At 40.2% G+C, this 20,792-nt stretch overlaps 2 protein-coding genes across 3 annotated transcripts in view; one reads left to right on the forward strand and one right to left on the reverse strand.

The window, feature by feature from the left end:
- Positions 1-471: 471 nt before the first annotated feature.
- Positions 472-11,118, reverse strand: LOC133129162 (NADH dehydrogenase [ubiquinone] 1 beta subcomplex subunit 1-like). 2 transcript variants are annotated; one of them, XM_061243044.1, is made up of 4 exons: positions 10,970-11,116; positions 10,800-10,880; positions 4,859-5,003; positions 472-688 (listed from the first exon to the last, which is right to left on the reverse strand). In XM_061243044.1, the coding sequence occupies exons 3-4, from the start codon at positions 4,996-4,998 to the stop codon at positions 652-654; spliced, it is 177 nt and encodes a 58-aa protein (XP_061099028.1). In that variant the 5' UTR covers positions 4,999-5,003; positions 10,800-10,880; positions 10,970-11,116; the 3' UTR covers positions 472-651. The 2 variants fall into 2 exon arrangements, with proteins under 2 accessions (XP_061099028.1, XP_061099027.1); XM_061243043.1 differs by having other exon boundaries at positions 10,800-11,118.
- A 1,454-nt stretch (positions 11,119-12,572) lies between these two features.
- Positions 12,573-20,792, forward strand: part of cpsf2 (cleavage and polyadenylation specific factor 2) — a 60,098-nt gene continuing 51,878 nt past the window's right edge. Inside the window, exon 1 of the mRNA XM_061242375.1 lies at positions 12,573-12,671. The gene's annotated coding sequence lies outside the window, so the exon portion shown is untranslated. The remainder of the gene's footprint in view (positions 12,672-20,792) is intronic.

Consider the following 20,792-nt stretch of genomic DNA (forward strand, 5'->3'; position numbering starts at 1 on the left):
TTAACGGGGCCTCGTTCGGAAAATGTCAACCGTAGAACAATGAAAACCCACTTTTAGGGAAAGCCACTAGTCCGTTTAAAAGTTCAAATTGGGTGAGAAACAATGCTTTAAAAAGTTTGTAGAAGGCCGGAAAAAATAAAAAAGCTCATATTTTCACTCATCTTTTTAATAAAAAAACTACCAAACTGATTTTGATGAGATTTTCAGGATTCGTTGGAATACCAAAATATTTTTCATGTATATTGGTCCCAGAACGGTGAAACGACAAGGCTGGTAATTTTTGTGTTTTGCATGCATGTGCGCTTTGGACATTATCACAATTGTGCCTCGGTGAATGAATGTTAAAAATACTCGGAGGGACTACCACTACATCTTTTCCAGAATAAAGAATACAGTCAGCTTACAGTTTGTACCTCATACCTTCGGCCTTAGAATCCAACACATTGAGGAATGAGGAACAACACACATGAATGACATGCTAGTAGGCAGCCAGGAATCTCAAGCTGCCAAAATATTACATTTATTAGATTGACCATTTTTAGAGATATACAAGGCCATCTGTTTGGACAAATATTCCTTGAACAGAATGGTAAAATATAATAAACAAGAAGGTAGATTAATGAACATCATAGTTCTCTCTGTCAGACCCCATTACTTCCACGTGACGTCTTCACCTGGCTTCAGCTCCCTACAATGAAAAAGCATGTTGATCAAAACATGGAATAGATATTGTGTATCAAAACAATCTAACAAACAAAAACATACAATATTCTTAATAGGTGTGTGTATCATGATCATAAGCTACACATCACAAGCAAATATCTCTCAACATGTGACTTCTGTGACTTCAATGAATGTGCAGAGCTTTGTAAAAATTCATACATATTTGTGAATACATGTTTTCCCTTTTGCACAAATACCTCATAAAAAATACAGTGCAGTCCTTAAAGGTGCTGTTGGAAATATTATGTTGGAAATGTCATTAATTATATAAACTTGTATGGTAATATAACCATATATCAAAACAGTCATAATCCATATAAACAATGTGAAAGTATATTGTTGTATCAAGCCACTCACTGTTACCCACTCACTGTTTGAATGCACTTAATGAAGCCACTACAAATGTGTGCACTTATGGAGTTAATAAACACATTTTTATTTTTATTGCCTTTGACACATTTGTTCCACAATTGTTTAAGTCTTGAAATTGTTCATCAGTCTCGAAAATGAGTGCCAAGATGAGGATGTGTGGGGAGTATCCAAGAGTCTGTAAACAATTATTGTTAGCACGATTGGTGCCAACCAATGAACATCAGCCTATGTTATTACCTGTCTGTAACTGAATGGATTTTGGGTCACTCTGCAGAGACACCATGGCTTTATGATCTGTACTTGAAGAATGAAGTCTGATATTCTGGAAGATTCTGCCTCATCCTCTTTATTGAAAAAGTCTGGAAAATCTTTTTGATTGGAACACTACGACAGCGCAATGTCACGCTTTTTTCAGTTGAGCTTGTTTGGATTAAATGCTTCAATTATGTGTACACATATTTTAAAATCACTGTCAGTGTAGCTTTTTCTAAATATGGGGCAAAACGTCTAAAAACAAACACGTCTATTGACGTCGCTGGAGCTGGCTACCCATCCAGGCGATCACATGACACTCCCAGAAAATACGGTAACGTTAGCATACAGATATCACAGAACCTACCTTGGCTAGGCTGAGAGATATGACAGCTCTGACTTTGCCAAACTTTTTGATTTGACAAAGAAATACAACCTTACAGTTTTGAACTGAGATTTACAGAAGAAGTATTGTGTGAGTGAGAGAGACAGACAACGAGACAGACAGTTTGCATCACTGGCAATAATAACTTTGATCAAACCCTTGCCACATCCTGCAGTACTTACAACTTCTTCTGCAGCAATAGAAGGATTAATTGGAAGAGAAGTATCCACAACCAAGATTCTGATGCAGCTTCTTAGCTAGATATTTACTTACTCAATGCTTAGCTGCCATCCTGGACCTGGTCTCTCTTGTTCACAAAATTCTTCCTCTGTAAATTCCAGTTCAAAACTTTAGCTAGATTAGCTGGTTACAACTGAACCAGAGCATCGTTGCTTAATCTAATGATTGGAAACATCATAGCTGTCGACATCCAATGTAAAGTGAGCTAGCAAAACACAACAGTAGGCTGTCAGATTTACTGATAATAGTGATATAGTGACTGATAGTGTCAAAATGATGACTGATGCCGATTGCTGATGTTGATGGCTGCAGTGGAGCCGTCCCGTAACTTGGCAAAGTCAGAGCTGTCCGTCATATCGCTCAGACTAGCCAAGGTAGGTTCCGTGATATTTGTATGCTAACGTTACCGTATTTTCTGGGAGTGTCATGTGATCGCCTGGATGGGTGGCCATTAATAAACCAGTCTCTGCATTCAAGGGTGGAGTTTGAGCGCCGGTTACCTTCTGGGTAACAAAGGCTGGAGATTCAAGCCAAACACGTCTGGTGACATCAGAAGTTTTGCCCCATATTTAGGAAATGGCTACCATTGGACGCCATGCCACGGATACCATTATTGTGCCCTCTTGAGCGAGTGATCTCCTGTTACTCACTCGGAGATCACTTGAGTACATACAGAACAATAACGGAACTACAAAGCCAGGTCTTGCCAGTGAAAATGGATGACACTCGCATGTGTCTGTATCTTTAATACCCATAGCTGGCCGTGGTGGAAATAATTAACTTTTCAATTAATTGTAATACAGTGGGAGCAATAATTATTTGATCCCTTGCTGATTTTGTAGGTTTGCCCACTTACAAAGAATGGAACTGTGTAGAATTTTAATCATAGGTACATTTTAACATTGAGAGACAGAATATCACAAAATAAGCCACAATAACAACATCATATACATTTTATAAATATATTATCTTTTTTTTTGCATGAAATAACTATTTGATCCCCTCCCAATCAGCAATAATTCTGGCTCCCACAGACCAGTTCGTTTTCCATTAAGAAGCACTCCTAATCTCAACTCATTACCCAAAACACCTGTCAACTCGTCGTTACATCGTTATGTAGCTGTATAAAAGACACCTGTCCACACAATCAATCAGATTCCAACGTTTCCACCATGGCCAAGACAAAGGAGCTGTCTAAGGACATCAGGGACAAAAGTCACCGCCAATCTCCCTCGGTCTGGGGCTCCACACAAGATCTCGCCTCGTGGGATATCAATGATCATGAGAATGGTCAGGGATCAGCCCAGTACTACACAGGAGGAGCTTGTTAATGACCTGAAGGAAGTAGGAACGACAGTCATAAAGAGAACCATCAGTAACACACTACACCGTGAAGGATTAAAATCCTGCTGCGTGCGCAAGGTTCCTCTGCTGAAGAAGGCACATGTACAGGCCCGTCTGAAGTTTGCCAAAGAACACCTGGATGATCCAGAGGAGGCTTGGGAGAAGGTGATGTGGTCAGATGAGACCAAAATAGAGCTATTTGGCATCAACTCGACTCGCTGTGTTTGGAGGAAGAGAAATGCTGAGTACAACCCCAAGAGCACCATCCCCACTGTGAAGCATGGAGGTGGAAACCTTATGCTTTGGGGGTGTTTCTCAGCTAAGGGGACAGGATGACTTCACCGTATCGAGGGGAGGATGAATGGGGCCATGTACCAGGAAATGTTGGGCGACAACCTCCTTCCCTCAGTGAGAGCACTGAAAATGGGTCGTGGATGGGTCTTCCAACATGACAATGACCCAAAACATACGGCCAAGGCAACAAAGGAGTGGCTCAAAAAGAAGCATATTAAGGTCCTGGAGTGGCCTAGCCAGTCTCCAGACCTATATCCCATCGAAAATCTGTGGAGGGAGCTGAAGCTTTGAGTTGCCAAGCGACAGCCTTGGAACCTTAAGGATTTAGAGAGGATCTGCAAAGAGGAGTGGACCAAAATCCCTCCCAAGATCTCTGCAAGCCTGGTGAAAAACTACAACAAACATCTGACCTCTGTGCTTGGCAACAAAGGTTTCTCCACCAAGTATTAAGTCCTATTGTTCTATGGATCAAATACTTATTTCATGTGAAAATATGATATTAAATTTATAAGATTTATACGATGTTGTTATTGTGGATTATTTTGTGATGTTTTGTCTCTCAATGTTAAAATGTACCTATGATTAAAATTCTACACAGTTCCATTCTTTGTAAGTGGGCAAACCTACAAAATCAGCAAGGGATCAAATAATTATTGCTCCCACTGTAGCTATTGCGGGGGCAGGCAGGGGTAGGGAGTAAATGTGTCCCACCCAATGTCAAACTCACTCCTATGCCCCTAACCCCTAATAATAATCCTAGCAAACATAATAGGGGTTCTATGAACTCTTAGTGCTTGGACCCCTAAAAATTGGAACATAAACAACAGGGTTTCAGCAGCTCTGAAAATGGACACTCTAAAACTCACAGAATGGTCCGCAAATGCAACACTTTGCAAGTAAATTTTACCTCTGAGAATGTCTTATTGCAAAAAAATACATACCGAAATTGCAAACATGTATTTCCTTTTCATATTCAAAGTATTAAAAAGTAAATGCATATATTTGCGCAAAATGGAAAACATGTATTCACAAATACACAAGTATTTGTACAATCATTTGAATGACAATTTACAAGACACAAGCTGAGATGTTTGTTTGTGGATAGTAAAACACATTTGAGATGTGATCTTACTTATGGATAATGATACACACATTTATCAATAATGATTCAAATCTCTCACCATATCTCGTTTAACATTGAACTAACATTAACTTGAAATTCCTCAGGAATGGATCAGAGATACAAACCTGCTGAAAAGTACACTCTTGTTCCTGAATGCAGTCAGTCTTCTGTCGTTCACTCTGTCCAGGTAAACCCCAATTACAAAACCAATTGGTACAAGAACATTTGGCCAGTGGGTTCTCAGTATGGATCCAATGTTCGCCATGTTACCTAAAAGGCAAGCATTTATTAAAACCATATTTGAAAACACAATAAGCAATAAATCAATAATAAATGGAAAAAATACCGCCTGCCTCAGACTGGTCTGCAGTAGTTCATTGTTACAGCAAGAATTAGCTAGATAATGTTAGCTATATGTTAGCCATGAAAACCCATACATTTCACTTTCTAACAAAGCCAGGGTAGTAGTGAGCAGACAATTTCTAATTACTTGAGGGGATATTATACCGTGGCTGCTACTTATCAGTCAATGTCCAGTGTTATTTTCCATGCCACTGGAGCATGTTAGCTGGGTGTCACAAAGTTTCAATTTGGCTCAAAGTAAGACTAAATTACTTTTCTCTTGCGTTCTTTGCAAATTATTTTTTTAGCAATGCCTACATTTTATTAACTCATGAAATCAGCACTAACAGCCGACTAAATGTGAGCCTATGCCTGGCTAATCACAGTGAGAATTCAATACTGTTAAAGGAAATTTTTACATTTAGAAGCCACAAAAGGCACTTTGAGACACATCATTCAGCCATTGCTGATAAGTATCCAGCTTGTGCTTGCCTGTCAAACTGAGCTCAGATGATGATCAGAAGCATCCATAGGCAAAGCATGCAGTGTCATTTAAATATCCTGATGATGTATGTGCAGTTCACGCTATTAAGTTGTGTTACAGATTTGCCAGTGTAAAGCCACAAAATGTTCCATTTTGCATTATTCCTGTCCTTGGGTCACTAATCTCACTTTTCCTCCAGATAGACAATTTCATTAGCACTCTGGAATTAACCTAAACACAAATTTATCTCATAAAAAACCACAGCTATTGAGATTTGGAATTTGCCTTCTTTTAAATCACAAGGTCCTTGAAAACGTACTCCAGAATGCACGCAACCTCAGACTGGGGCGACGGTTCATCATTCAGAACGACAATGACCCAAAGCATGAAGTCAAGACAACACTGGAGTGGCTTCAGGACAAGTCTCTGACTGCCCTTGAGTGACCCAGCCAAAGCCGAGACTTAAACCCCGTAGGGTTACATAGTTTGCAAGTGAAAATCATGCTGGTAAAGTCGGGACGATAAATGAATAGACACAACCGTCGGTGGCATTAGGTTTCAAGCAGTGGATTATAGTTAAGGCAGGCCACCTGAGCAAAAAAGGGCTCCGTCTTAACTAACGTGGATGCAAAAAAGAAAATAAATTTAAAAAATGAAAATCAGACTTCTTCGCAAGGTGACGTCGAACAGCGGAATCTGCGGGTTTAAAATAACATTGCGCAGTTTGTAATTCTATCGTTGTCAAATGGGACCAACTGAGGGGAGAGTGAATTATTAATCTTAACTAATCTTAATTACCAGCATAACCTGTCTAATATTTCACTAGTTAGTAAGATAATACATTCCATTCGAAACCATGACTTTTGCATGTGTTTCTCCACATTTATCAGTAGACTAGCGGTTAAGTTACAGTAGGCAAATTCAACTTTTCAAATGAGTAAATTTGTCTCACAAGGAGCGATGGCAGATGAAAAAAAATCAGCCCAAATTATCAGGCTTGTTCCAGCCACGAAAAAGCCAAACAAACAGACCAACTTCCCCATCTTCATCACCCCTTCCACCACTTATCACACAAACCTCTAAACACCAAGTGACTGGGTAGAATCCAGAGTGGTATACAGACAAAAAATACTCTTGCTGGCTTTACAAAACAGAACATGGTAAGTAGAAAATTATTTATTTTCATATAACATCCATAAAGATCGCACCTGTATTTATACTGTATTTTTTATTATATCAATTTTATATTTATTTATTTTGTGTGCATGTTTATGTTCTGTATTGCGTATAAGAAATAAATGATTTGTGCAAGTAAAAATGTGTTTGCATTTTTAAATGCCTGAAACAATGGGGGTGGGGTGCCAGCTAAAAAAAAACTTGAGTGGAAATTGGGGTTTTTGTTAATTTTGGAGTGTCAAATAGTTGGTATTAAAGCAGGAAAAAACCTGAAGACCTCCAATATATATAATACTGCTCAGAATAAAATTATTGTCATTCAAAAATGTTAAATCATGTCCATTGACAATTTGACAGCTTACTACATCAGCAACACTTGGTGTAGGACTTCCAAACTTGTAAAACTAATAGACATTTTGATTAAGAACAGCCACAAGGAAAATTAAGTGTCTTAGGCAATTTATTCAAAAAATAAAGAATGGCAAAGTTGCGTTCAGCCAGAAAGTGACCAAAGGGCGTTGCATATTCAACCCATTGGCTAGTTGGAAAGTTTCCCATCAAAATGCAACTCTGTGTACTTCAAAAGGTATAATAGCCCTACTTATATACAAAACATTGAGTTGTTACTGCTATGTCTTGGCATGTTTTGAGCATTTCAATGAGAACCTTAACTCAGAATAAAACATACTTTGATGGCTTCATACATCTTATGGAATCCAAACTTGAAATACAAGCAAATTTATGAACAGCCACAAGCAATATTTTGTCAAATAGATCATTTATTCAAAAATGATACAATGCCTAAGTTGGATCTGGCCAGAAAATGACTAAAAAGTATGAGATCAACTAGATGGTAAGGTAGAAAGTTCCCAATTGAAAGTAAACTTTATGTTCCTCAAAAGGTAAAAAAATAGACCTACTTATTTCAAAAACATAGAGTTGACACTGTAATGCCTTAGCATGTTTTGATTGGTTCAAACAGGACCTCTTTTGTAAGGGCCACACGAAGACAGCCTTTGCTCAGCATAATGAAGAAAACAAGCAACTAACTGGCCATAGAAACCATCAACATGTTTGGCAGCAAAATGGAATGTTTTGGGGATGTTTTGCACAATGGTCCAGGGGCACTATTTAAGATTACTGTATATGACAAACTGTATCCTTCTCCAAGGAATCGGCAACTGAACACGGTGGAGGGGTTTGTGTGTCCTTGTGATCCTGGGAGCTATACCGTCGGGGGCATTAGCCCCTGGTAGGGTCTCCCAAGGCAAATTGGGAGGGGCCAGACAAAGAGCGATTCAAAGACTCCATGATACGGCCACACAATGACCCAGGTACCCCGTAGCGGCCTGTAGCGTAGTGGTTAAGGTAAATGACTGGGACACACAAGGTCGGTGGTTCTAATCCCGGTGTAGCCACAATAAGATCCGCAAAGCCGTTGGGCCCTTGAGCAAGGCCCTTGGAGGATTGTCTCCTGCTTAGTCTAATCAACTGTACGTCGCTCTGGATATGAGCATCTGCCAAATGCCATTAATGTAATTAATGTATGGAAAAGGGAAACCGGGGAGCTCGTCGGTGAGCGTCTGGTGGTTGGGCCTTATCCCATGAGGCCCGGCCGGGCACAGCCCGAATTGGGCTCGTGGGGTCGCCGCCTAGTGGGCTCACCACCTGCAGGGGTCGGCATCGGAGTCGGGTACTTTGCCCAAGGGGCGGTGGGCAAAGACAGCGATCCGGGCATGCTGATCCCCGGCGTTGCAGACTGGTTCTGGGGATGTGGAATGTCACCTCTCTGGCGGGGAAGGAACCGGAACTGGTGCGGGAGGCGGAGCGCTACCAACTAGATATAGTTGGGCTCACCTCCAAGCACAGCACTGGTTCCAGAACCAAACTCCTGGAGAGGGTCTGGACTCTTGTTCTTTTCCGGAGTTGCCCAGGGTGAGAGGCACCGGGCGGGTGTGGGGATACACACAAGCCACCGGCTGAGCACCACTGTGTTGGAGTTTAACCCGGGGAACAAGAGGGCTGCCTCTGACTGTTGTTTGTGCTTAGGCACCAAGCGGCACCTCAGACTATCCGGCTTTCTAGGAGTCACTTTCCAGGATGCCGCCCGGAGACTCCATAGTTCTGCTGGGTGAATTCAACGCTCACGTGGGCAACGACGGAGAAACCTGGAAGGGGGTGATTGGGAGGAATGACCTGCCTGATCTTAACCCGAGCGTTGCCTTGTTACTGGACTTCTGTGCTGGTCATGGATTGTCCATAACGAACACCATGTTCAAGCATAGAGTGGCTCATAAGTGTACTTGGTACCAGAGCACCTTAGGCCAAAGACTGATGATCGACTTTGTGGTCGTATCATCAGACCTGCGGCTATATGTCTTGGACACTCGGGTAAAGAGAGGAGCAGAGCGGTCAACTGATCACCACCTGGTGGTGAGTTGGATGAAGAGGCCGGGGACGCAGCTGGACAGACCCGGTAAACCCAAACGTGTAGTGAGGGTGAACTGGGAACGTCTGGCGGAGGCCCCCGTCAGCGAGGTCTTCAACTCCCACCTCCAGAGGAACTTCTTGTGCATCTCGGACATGGAGTCTGAGTGGGCCATGTTCAAAGCCGCCACCCGTTGAGGGAGGCTGTCAAACTGAAGGAGGCCATTCGGGCTTGGCTGGCCCGGGGGTCTCCTGAAGCAGCAGACAGTTACCGTGGGGCCAGAAGGGCTGGGACTTTGGCAGTCGCTGAAACAAAAACCCGGGTATGGAAGGAGTTCAGGGAGACTATGGAGAAGGACTTTCGGTTGGCCTCGAGGAAGTTCTGGCAAACCATCCGACGACTCAGAAAGGGAAAGCAGGGCTTGTCTCAGGCTGTTTTCAGCAGGGGAGGAGAACTGCTGACCCGGAATGGGCATGTTGTCAGGCGGTGGAAGAATAACGGTGGCTAGCTAACTAACCATGAAATAGCATGTGAACGTGCACACAATAGCCACCACTACAATAACGTTAATGTGGCTAACATTACCTTGCTAGCTTGCCAATGCAACAAATACTGTTGGAGTCGTCGGCTGGTTTACTGAATAATTCGATATTTTCAACAGTTTGCTACAGCTAACAAAATACATCTGAGATCGAAAGTTTTCCATTGACAGATACTTTTTCCATTGACAGAGGGCAGTTTTCCTTCAACCGAGAGCCGTATTCCATAGTCACGGACGTTTTCCGTAGACAGACAATTCCCTAAGGTGACGAACATGTACACACGTCGTTTTATAAAGAGAATATCAGTTTTAAATTAATGTTAACATTAATCAGATAAAGTTTGAATCGAGATTTGCCTGCATAACTGCGCAAAACTAGTAGTTGTACTTCAGGTGCTGTTTGTGAAGAGCCCTGGTGTAAAATCCACCTGTGACCAGCTTGAAATGCCGGCTACCAGCTGTTTCAAAACATAGCTTAAGCTGGTCTAACTGGTCAACCAGCAACCAGCTGTTTCAAAAACCTAGCTTGAGTTGTTTTTTCAGCAGGGTGGTGTTCGGAACATCGTAAACTAATATCAACTAACTTCATCTTCTTGTGAAAGCGGCCGCTTCTCCGTGTTCCGTTCAGCTCTGAACACCTACGTGCATGAGCCTACGATAGCGATTCACTTGCAGGTACATGGGTCCAGAATGTAAACGGGTCTGGACTTTTCACGTTAAGAAGACAATTTGCAAACAAGCAATGAATGCCAGATATAGCTGAGCAGGAAATGACAGTTTGCTTGCAACCAAACTAGTTGATCAAGTTGTTCAGATATTCTTCGTAGCAACAGGGTAGCTAACGTTAGCTAGATATTACATTATTTATTTCTAGCTACGTAAAGTTAGCATGCTTTATCATAGAAAATATCTGGTAACTGCTAGGATGATAGCCAGCTTACATTACGTTAGCTGCTGCGGCTAATGTCATTGGACGTTGTGCCTTAAGTTATTGAAACACAGCACAATTTCTCTAAATATTCTCATTTTATCCGTAATTATAGTTATTATGGAAAATACAAAAAAAAAAAAAACAACTTCATAAATAATATTTACCTTTGCCTCTCTACCTTGTTTCCAGTAGGCCGAGCAAACGCAAAATGTTTGTTAGGAGGACATTGGGCCCAACCAAGTCAACTGAATTCGTAGGGTAAGAAATTATTTAGTATTATTAAATTGACTAACGCCTCATTTTGTCAAATGAAAATATGAAAATTAAATCTTACGTTTAAAAAGCAGAACTCGAATTATATATTGAGCATACGGGTAAATAATGTATCCTCTAAGTTTGACATCGATTTTATTATTCGAATGGTAGAGCTAGTTGAACTTTCACACGGCAGCAGATGGAGCATTTTAGGAAATGGTAGCTTCGAGTGGGTTCAGGGCACTGAACTCTACGATATGGAACGGACGTCACCGCTTGCTTATGCTATCAAAGTTGCAGGAAGCAATATGGCGTCCAGTCCACCGTAACTCTCAATTTGCCAAATGGTCCAGGGCATAGAGTGGTCCATGGCAGGTGGCCAGGGTTTGCTATTCTCTAAGAAGCTCGCAAGCTCCAGTGGTTACTCGAGGCAGTTTTGTAAGCCTCTGCTGGCATTGAAGTACATTCAAAACTACGAATTTACCCTGGCCAAAATATATTATTTTGGACCATACTTATGAACTTTTGTTTTCAGACTGAACTAATTACTCTCTAGTGACCGCTATTTCTGAGCTATACAGAAGACGATATATAGGATTTGTTTCATTCCAATTTGGTCCGCATGGTTTTTACGTCACACTAAATGGTGATGAATAAAAATAAATAAAGCTGGCATATGTTGCTCTTAAGATGCTATTATGCTGATATGATTCCACCTTATTATTTTGACCTCATTGTTATTTTGTTCCCGCGATGTTATGCTTAACCCCGAGAAGGGGCGTGTACTTCAAAGCACCCGGATTCGCCGCTCTGGTCTATCGAGCAACTCCCATAGGAACCCATGGGGCCGGGAAAGAGGAGGCTGTCTCCAGTTAGCCTATATATATCTATCTCGATGATGCCATCACTAATGCTGGCATTTATATCGTTCGAATGACCAAATGCGGTTAAAAATTAAGTTGTATGGATTAGTGCTAACTACATACAAACCTCATACAGGGATCAGTAAATGCTGACAACACATCAGCACTTAGTTCTTCTAAGTTTTATCACCACTACTGTGAAGTAGAAAAAGTGAAAAAAACAATTTTGTGAAAAAAGTATTGTCCCGTTCACGTGCACACACCGCGGTCTACATTCTAAAGCTCCATTTTGTCCTCCCTACTAATATGGGTGGAAAGAACCTCAAACAGTCTGCACTGTAACCTCATTGTTTCATGTGCTGGCGTACAGAACCAAAACACACTTCCTTGAACCCCCCCCCCCCCCCCAAAAAAATAAAATTAATAATAATAATAATAATAATATAATCAAATAATGTATGACCACTTAATATTGGTTCATGTGACTGAAGAAAAAAATATTTATTTTCATCATAAAAGTCGCGCAGACAAAGTAAGTGATTACACTATGGCAATTACGAACCTTATTATCTTGCAAGTTTATATTGCGATTTATATTTCATTATATAAATGTCATCATACTGTAGCAGTTATGACATTATAGATGAAAACAGTCCAAATATATTTTCTGGAAAATCGACCAAACGGATTTGACCTCCTTGTCTTTGGGATGTCTGGCGATGGCTTTGAATGGGAACTTTGTTGCTGTACCAGTACCACACTCCGCTCCAGTAGGTGGCGATAAGAACCTTGTATATGTGAAGACACCCGCCATTAACCCAAAGAATAAGAATTGAATCGCACTGGTTAGCATGTTTGGCCGGTAACGTTATTCAACTTTTCGCTGTAAGAAAGTATCGTTAACTTCATGAGTTCATGGTATGCATACATTTCTTTTTCTATGGCACATAGAGCTAGCTAGGTAGTTATCTTGCCAGCAGATAAATTCGCCAACGTTTGCAAGCTAACATTAACTTATTAGCGAACGTTAGCTACTTTCCTTGTTTACCTAGCTCACGTTAGCTAGCTACTGAAAAACTTAACGAGGTTACTTTGGGTAATGCAGAAGCGAGCTAGTGAAGTGGTTAGGTTTTGTTGTTGGCTTGCTAAATTGTGAGAAGTTGAATATGTTGAATATACGGGCAGGGTGCATCATTCCTGCCTTTTACGCCATGTGATGCATAGCTACTTGCTAACGCTTGCCATTTCTCAATTCCATACAGTTCATAAGGTAACGGTAGATGAATGTATTACGTATAACGTTCTCTACCAGAAATTATCGTTATCTAGCTCAGTGGGTGTTTCTCAATGTCTACTTGCAGCTTTCGTGTGAACTCGTGAAACATCACATTTAACGCAGAGTCAGTGTTCCGAACAGAACACAGGGAAGCGGCCGCTCCCACCAGAAATTAACGTTCAGTGGTAGTTTTTCTCTCGAAGAATATAGTTTGGACCAATGAGAATAGGACGAGAAATTGTCGAGAAAACAACAAATAACTGCACAAAAATCCATGTGTTCGGAAGACCGTGTTAGCTGACGATGTTACGAACAGCACCTGAGGCACAAATACTAATTTTGCACTCTGTTATGCAGGAAACTGTTAACCAGATATATACTTATTTGGTTAATTTTAATAATTAAAAACGTATACGGTCTATATAAAACAATGTGTGTACATGCGTGAACAATTTTACGAGGAACACTTCCGCCACAATCATATCAGCCTGTCCGTTTAGTAGTCTTTCGTGAGCAACAGCTTCCCCACTATGAGGCGCCGTTGTGGACAAATATCGTTCGAAAAACGCGAGAGGAAACGAACCATTTTCGCGCGCGCGAGAGAGATGCAGTTACTTCGGGGATGAAATTTGGCTCGCAAGAGTAGTGATTATGGAACCAGATTTAGAGACTTCCAATTCCAGTTGAACGTTTGAAATTGAAAAAGAATAAACCAAAAAATATTTGTGATTCACATTTTGAATTTTCTTTGACCAAAAATCTGATTTTCATTTTCGGATTTTGTGATGCGCTTACAATATATATTTTTCATTCAATGAACCTTTTTTTGACCAAAGTTTTGTCTCTCTTGAGGGTGGTGTGACAGCATTTAATCAGCCTGACTTCACAACAGCAAATTACTTACTTCCGGGTCGATAATGGCTCTGCTGCTTACTGCTGTTGAGGAACATGAATATGAGGCATCTGAACAGGTTAACATTTTTCATTTTTTATTAAATCCTTGGCCATGAAAAAGAAATACAATTTTTTAAAGGCTTTTCTATATTTTAGTAGGATTGGGGTCGTAGAATTTCAGAGTACCAAAATTAACATGATTTTGGCACCACCGACTCAAAAACTCAGCGGTGTAGGCTATGGCAAGCAACATTTTGAAGAGCATAATCTTCAAAAAATGCCAGTGTAAAATGTCCGATCAAATTTAGGGCAAAAAAGGGCATATTGCATAGTATGTCACTTGTATGATTACTAAGGCCATGTTGCCTCTTAATTTTGTTCAGCTAGATGAACATTTTCTGGATCCGATGTAATTGTTAGAGCCAATATATACCAGCGCGTAAGTGCCGGTTGAGAAGGAACAGACTACAGCAAAGTTAAATTTGGAAAGACCTTCTTGCTGTCTGTAACATTACCTTTTCCGTCGATGGTCAAACTTTCACAATGGCGGCATATGTTACGTGACTGTAACAAGTTGATGGATGGGAACTGCAAGCTCGCAACTTCCCTTTTTTCACTTTGGAAAAAACAAGCAATTCTGTCTACAGGCAGCCTATGTTGTGGTGCCCTTCCTCAGGTAGTGTTCTATAGTTGCAATGTCTGCTGTTCAGCTAGTTCCCAATTAAACTTATGTCCTAAATCGTCGATTGTGACAATTTTGAAATCTTGATAGGCTAACAACAGGGAAATGCTTAAAACATTATTTATTAGTCCCATTACCATGGAAATCAATGCTATTTGGTGGCCATCTTGAAAACATTCAAATCCATTTCAGATGGTTTCTGAATTTCAACACAGACGTTCAGAACCATTTCAGATGACAACATATGTCTTATGATAAAATTTGATTTTGGAAGTAGATCAAACGATGTGCATTTCACTTTCAGAAGTGTCTTATCCATAACGCAATTGCGTTACATAACGCTGGTATCTTCGTGACTTCGTGAAAGCCCAGACCTTTCTCTAGGAACATTAGATGAGACGGAATAGTTAGCAGCCAGAAAATAAGCTTATGTGATTGTGTTCCTGCTGACGAGCGGAAAATTCCCATATTGGAAATTGACAAATTGACGAAATATTCGTATTCATCATTTTCCTTGGTATATGTGCCAATTCTTTCTTGGGAATGAGCTGATTCCTGACGCTTTATGTTTTTTCTCTGGAATCATTGCAGTGTATCCGGTGATTCTAGGGGCAACATTCAATGGGGAAGTTCAACACACCTGATTCGGACCAGCTAATAGCAAAGTTGTAGACTGAGAAACGGAGTTGTTTGCTGACACAGAGAGCATTTTTAAATTAGAAACGGCTTGGCTGTATCGAGATGGCAAGGTCTTTCTTTGAATTATAGTCAAGCTTATCTGCATTTTGCAGTAAGCGCTGGGTAGATTTTTGTGGTAGAAAAATGCATTCGGTGAACCTTAAAAATGTGAAAATACTGTAAATGGTGAGCATGTTTCGTGTTATGGTTCATATTCACTGAAATACAGATGAAACAATTAAAACTTTAAAAGTGCATCTTCAGTGCGTTATTTTTTGGGATTTCTTTGAGATGTTTTTGACAACAATTTTTTTTCCACAACGACACAAGTAGGGCTGCAACAATTAGTCGACGTCGTCCCAGCCGAGGTGCGAGAGAGTGTTCATCCAAAAAACCCGAGCATCCAAAGTGTGGGAATTCTTTAAGCAAGAACCCAATAAATGGTACGTTGCACGCTGTTCAAAGACGAAACTGCAGATCCGAGCAGCACGATGGCCATGCACGAACACTTTTAAAAGAAAGGATCCAGGAGCTGTGATGCTAGGTTATCTAGCTTGCTATTGTTATATATATATATGGTTCTGTAACGTTGTCAACATTGCTATTCTCAGATATGTCATTGGATGAGCTGTATTCAAATATAGTGTGTTGATTGCGGGATTTTTGCGAAATTAACCGAAAACACACGCATGTCTGAAATCTAGCTAGAGCTCTTGTATTAATGTAAATACGGCCATGATAATTGTTGGAATGGACTGGACTGTTGGAATTGTTATAACGCCACAGTTACACGAACGTTACAAAGCCGTATTTCCACTTCCGAGTTCTGATGGCTCCAACCAACCACATACCGGTAGCAATATTAGGCTACTGTGTAACTCTGCAAAACTTTCACCACGGTTTTACATTCCATTAATGGCATCAGCGATCGAGCGTTTTGTAAGACAAACAAAAGGCAACATCAGCAGCTGTTATAATTCTTGAGTCATATTATTGAGTCATTTGAAATATTATGACTCAATAATTATTGAGTCATATTCGAGTCATATTTATGTAATTATTGAGTCATATTCAAAATATTAATGACTAAATAAATATGTTCATTCAACAAATTTGAATTTCAATGTTTGCACGTTTACCATCACCCTAATAAACACGTAGCCTAATGAACAAGTTGTCATGTTCACTACTTAGTGCACAGGCGAACACAAATGCAAGCATCGGCAAGTAATCTAATCGTAGTGCAGCCCCTCCATTGGATAATCTCTTTAATTCTTTCCAGCATGTAGCTCCAGGCATAGATAAATTGTATATAATGAAAACAATGTCATAATAACTGGTGGGTGTCATCTTATTTCAAGAGGATAAAGTAGCTATAAGAGAGCTATCAAGTAGCTATCAAGACATCAAGACATCATGCTTCAAAAACATGTCAAAACATTTTGAAATGTCCAACAAATGAATCATTTAGATGAATCGACTAATCAATTAAAATAATCAACAGATTAATCGACAACAAAATAATCGTTAGTTGCAGCCCTAGACACAAGCGGTTCATAGTCCTAGAACATTCAGCTCTCTCTTTGATTTCCCATCTTCTGTCCAGTTTGTTACTGAGTCACTAAAAAATATATATGCATACTAGAAATACAAATATTTTTTGTCCAGAAAGAAGATGCATGTATTTGCTATGAATATAGAGGGTATGTTGTCTCACTCCATTAAATGTAGAGAAACAACCTGCGCCTACGTTACCCACGTCAAAACAAGGGATTACATTTTTTTTTTGTGTTTAGAACTAAGTGATGCTAGAAATACCATGCCTAAATATTACTTCACTGGTTTCAGCCAAATACCTAATATTTTAAATAACAAGCAAATAGTTTTGTGTGCGGCCTAAAGGAAACGTTATAGAGACGTAGATATTGTTAACATTAGCTCATCACTCCAAACATTAACTTAACATAAAAAATATTAACCTCCTAAATTAACTTTGTTTTTGCAGGTTTGTGCTTAGGACACTGTTCTCCCAGCAACAAGCCCATCTATTTTCCACCAGGGCTGTCTGCATTCTGGGAAAAAGAGACCGTAATTGCACCACTTACGAAGAAATCAAACTTTTTAATTAAAGCTTTACATCAGGGGTGTCAAACTGAATCCCCAGGGGGCCGCAGTGTCTGCGGGTTTTTGTGGTTTCCTTTCAATCAGCTGCCAATTAAGGTCAATTAACGCCTTGAGAACAAGGTGTGTGGATACTTTAACCAATCAATGACTTGAATGAACCAAGAACACCCCAAAAACCAGCAGACACTATGGCCCTCCAGGACTGGAGTTTGACACCTGTGCTTTACATGATAAAAAATGGTCATGCAGTGAATGCATCCTCAATAAAAAGGGCAGCTCAAGGACACATCTGGGCATTTTATATTTTCTTGGTTGCTTGCGTTCTTGAGTATTGGAACTGTACTTGGGCTATGAAAGATGAAATTCATGAGAATGAGAGCGAACAAGAACATATATTGAGAAACACCCGGGGACTATGGAGAAGGCTGTTGTATGCATTTGAGATGTACAGTACTGTGCAAAAGTTTCCGGCAAGTGTGGGGAAAAAATGCTGTAAAATAAGAATGCTTTCAAAAACAGAAATATGAATCGTTTATTTTGATCAAATAACAAAATACATGAACAGACGGAGTGAATGAACAGAAGAAAAATCTAAATCAAATCAATATTTAGTGTGACCACCCTTTGCCTTCAAAACAGCATTAATTCTTCTAGGTATACTTGCACACAGTTTTGCACTCGGCAGGTAGGTTGTTCCAAACATCTTGGAGAACTAGCCACAGTTCTTCTGTGGATTTAGGCAGCCTCGAATGCTCCTGTCTCTCCATGTAATCCCAGACAGTCTCAATTATGTTGAGATCAGGGCTCTGTGGGTGCCATACCATCACTTCCAGGACTCCTTGTTCTTCTTTACGCTGAAGATGGTTCTTAGTGACATTGGCTGTATGTTTGGGGTCGTTGTCCTGCTGCAGAATAAATTTGGGCCAATCAGACGCCTCCCTGATGGTATTGCATGATGGATAAGTATCTGCCTGTACTGCCTGAGACCATCAAATCCCCAACTTCACTATTGCCTGCAGACACTCATTCTTGTACTGCTCTCCAGCCCTTCGGCGAACAAACTGCCTTCTGCTTTTCAGTCCAGAGAACCTGCTGCCATGTTTCTGCACCCCAGTTCCTGTGTTTTCATGCATAGTTGAGTTGCTTGGCCTTGTTTCCACATTGGAGGTATGGCTTTTTGGCTGCAATTCTTCCATGAAGACCACTTCTGAAGAATTCTCAGCACAGTACATGAGTGTACCTGGGTACCACTGCTTTCTGCCAATTCTGAGCTGATGGCACTGCTGGACATCTTCCGATTGCGAAGGGAAGTAAGCATGATGTGTCTTTCATCTGCTGCACTAAGTTTCCTTGGCCGACCACTGCATCTACGGTCCTCAACGTTGCCTGTTTCTTTGTGCTTCTTCAACAGAGCTTGGACAGCACACCTGGAAACCCCTGTCTGCCTTGAAATTTCTGCCTGGGAGATACCTTTCTGATGCAGTATAACTACCTTGTCTTGTTGCTGTGCTTAGTCTTGCCATGGTGTATGTCTTCTGACATTAAACTGTCTTCAACAACCTCACCTTGGAAGCAGAGCTTGGCTGTTCCTCACCCAGCTTTAACCCTCCTACACAGCTGTTTCTGTTTCAGTTAATGATTGTGTTTCAACCTATATATTAAAGTGATGATCATTAGCTCCCGTTGAGTACAATTGGTTAGACACCTGACTATATGCCTACAGAATCCTTGACTTTGTGCAAGTGGACCCAGAAGAATTGATGCTGGTTTGAAGGCAAAGGGTGGTCACACCAAATATTGATTTGATTTAGATTTAGATTTTTCTTCTGTTCACTCACTTCTTCTGTTCATGCAGTTTGTTAATTGATAAAAAATAAAGTAATATTTCTATTTCTACATTCTTACTTTACAGTATTTTTCACACCTGCCTAAAACTTTTGCACAGTACTGTAATTGTTGCTTGTGATATGCTACCTCTACAAAAATGGGCCGTTCCCAACTACCCTGTAATTTATTTGTTGGGTAGCTTTAATATGGTTTGGGGTAACCAACTATAGACATATTGAGAATCTGTGCTTTCTTTAGGAAAGTTCAGATAAAAATATGTAGCCTAGAAGGTGCCTAGTCCATGGACATGAACATGTAGTGATGAGGCTTAAGGACAACACTATAATCAGAAAAATGTATTTTATAAATGTATAAATAAAAACTGTCGGAGCAAAGTTAATGATCTGATGAAGGAACTTTGCTCAGTTTTTATTTTTCTATTACAAGACAACATGTAGACAAAGTGTAGGCTTCCTTCCTTAGTGCAGGCCTAAGAAAGCTTTCAGCATCTAGTCTTGATTCTAAGCTTTTTCTTGGAGTCTGACAGTCAAGGAAGCTGTTATGAGGCTGAGAAATGAGAAACGGAGACACCTATCCACCTGTCCAACAGATCAAAAACGCTGTCCAACAGATCAGAAACGACTACAAAGGCAATTAAAAGCCTATAATCAAGACTCTGAACAACTTTCTTATACCTGCAGTAAGGAAGTGATAAAATACACCTGACTAATGAGAGAAGTTGAGAAGCCAGCTGTCCAATTGCTTTGTTTAAAAAGGTAGGCAGTTCCTACATGGATAGCCCAATATGGAAAAAGTCTGCACTTTAACCTATTCATTATTTCATTTCATATCTGGATTACAGAGCCAAAAGAACATAAATTGTGCCACTCTCCAAAATATTTACGGACTGCAGTGTAACAGTCCTCTGTCCTTGTGTTCTTGGAAGTGCGGTCTCCTATAAGGATGTACTTCACAAGAACGAAGTCCGGACTTTCGTTCTTGGTATTGAGAAACACCCAGTGATTTTCAAACTGCATCCTGGCTTTTGTTCAATTGAATCTAATTCTCAATTAAGGTAGCTGAATGAATGTGCTCAATTTCTTACATTATTTTTTCCCTTAAACCTATTAACACAATGCAGGATTGGTTCATTATCATTTGCTTTGTTGTTGAATTGTTCATTTTCTAACTTTCACAATTAGGAGCTTACTGATTAACTACCGTTTTCCTTGATTAATTAAACCTTTTTTTAAAACCACTATGTAATCTTTGCAATATAGCACAAGAAGCACAATGCCAATATGGGACTTTTATTCTTCATGGTATGTGTATGCATTTCTTTTTCTCACAATGAGGTTTAAGAGGTCAAATAATCCCTTAAAACACAAAGTGAGAAAAATGAACAACCTGTGAAAATCGGTGGTTGGAACAAAAACCAACGTACACAGTAGTCATCCAGGACTTAAGTTTGAGAAACACTAAACTACCTAGCACAATCTACACAAATATTGTATGTTTGTAGAGTAATATTTTTTTCATTTTTACTTTAAATCAAGCA

Source organism: Conger conger, chromosome 5 (assembly GCF_963514075.1).
Source record: "Conger conger chromosome 5, fConCon1.1, whole genome shotgun sequence".
Lineage (NCBI taxonomy): Eukaryota > Metazoa > Chordata > Actinopteri > Anguilliformes > Congridae > Conger > Conger conger.

Coding starts and splice junctions, on each gene's coding strand:
- LOC133129162 (XM_061243043.1), bottom strand. CDS start 4,998: ATGGCGAACATTGGATCCATACTGAGAACCCACTGGCCAAATGTTCTT. Junction 689..4,858: donor AAGAGTGTACTTTTCAGCAG/GTTTGTATCTCT, acceptor TTTTCATTGTAG/GGAGCTGAAGCCAGGTGAAG.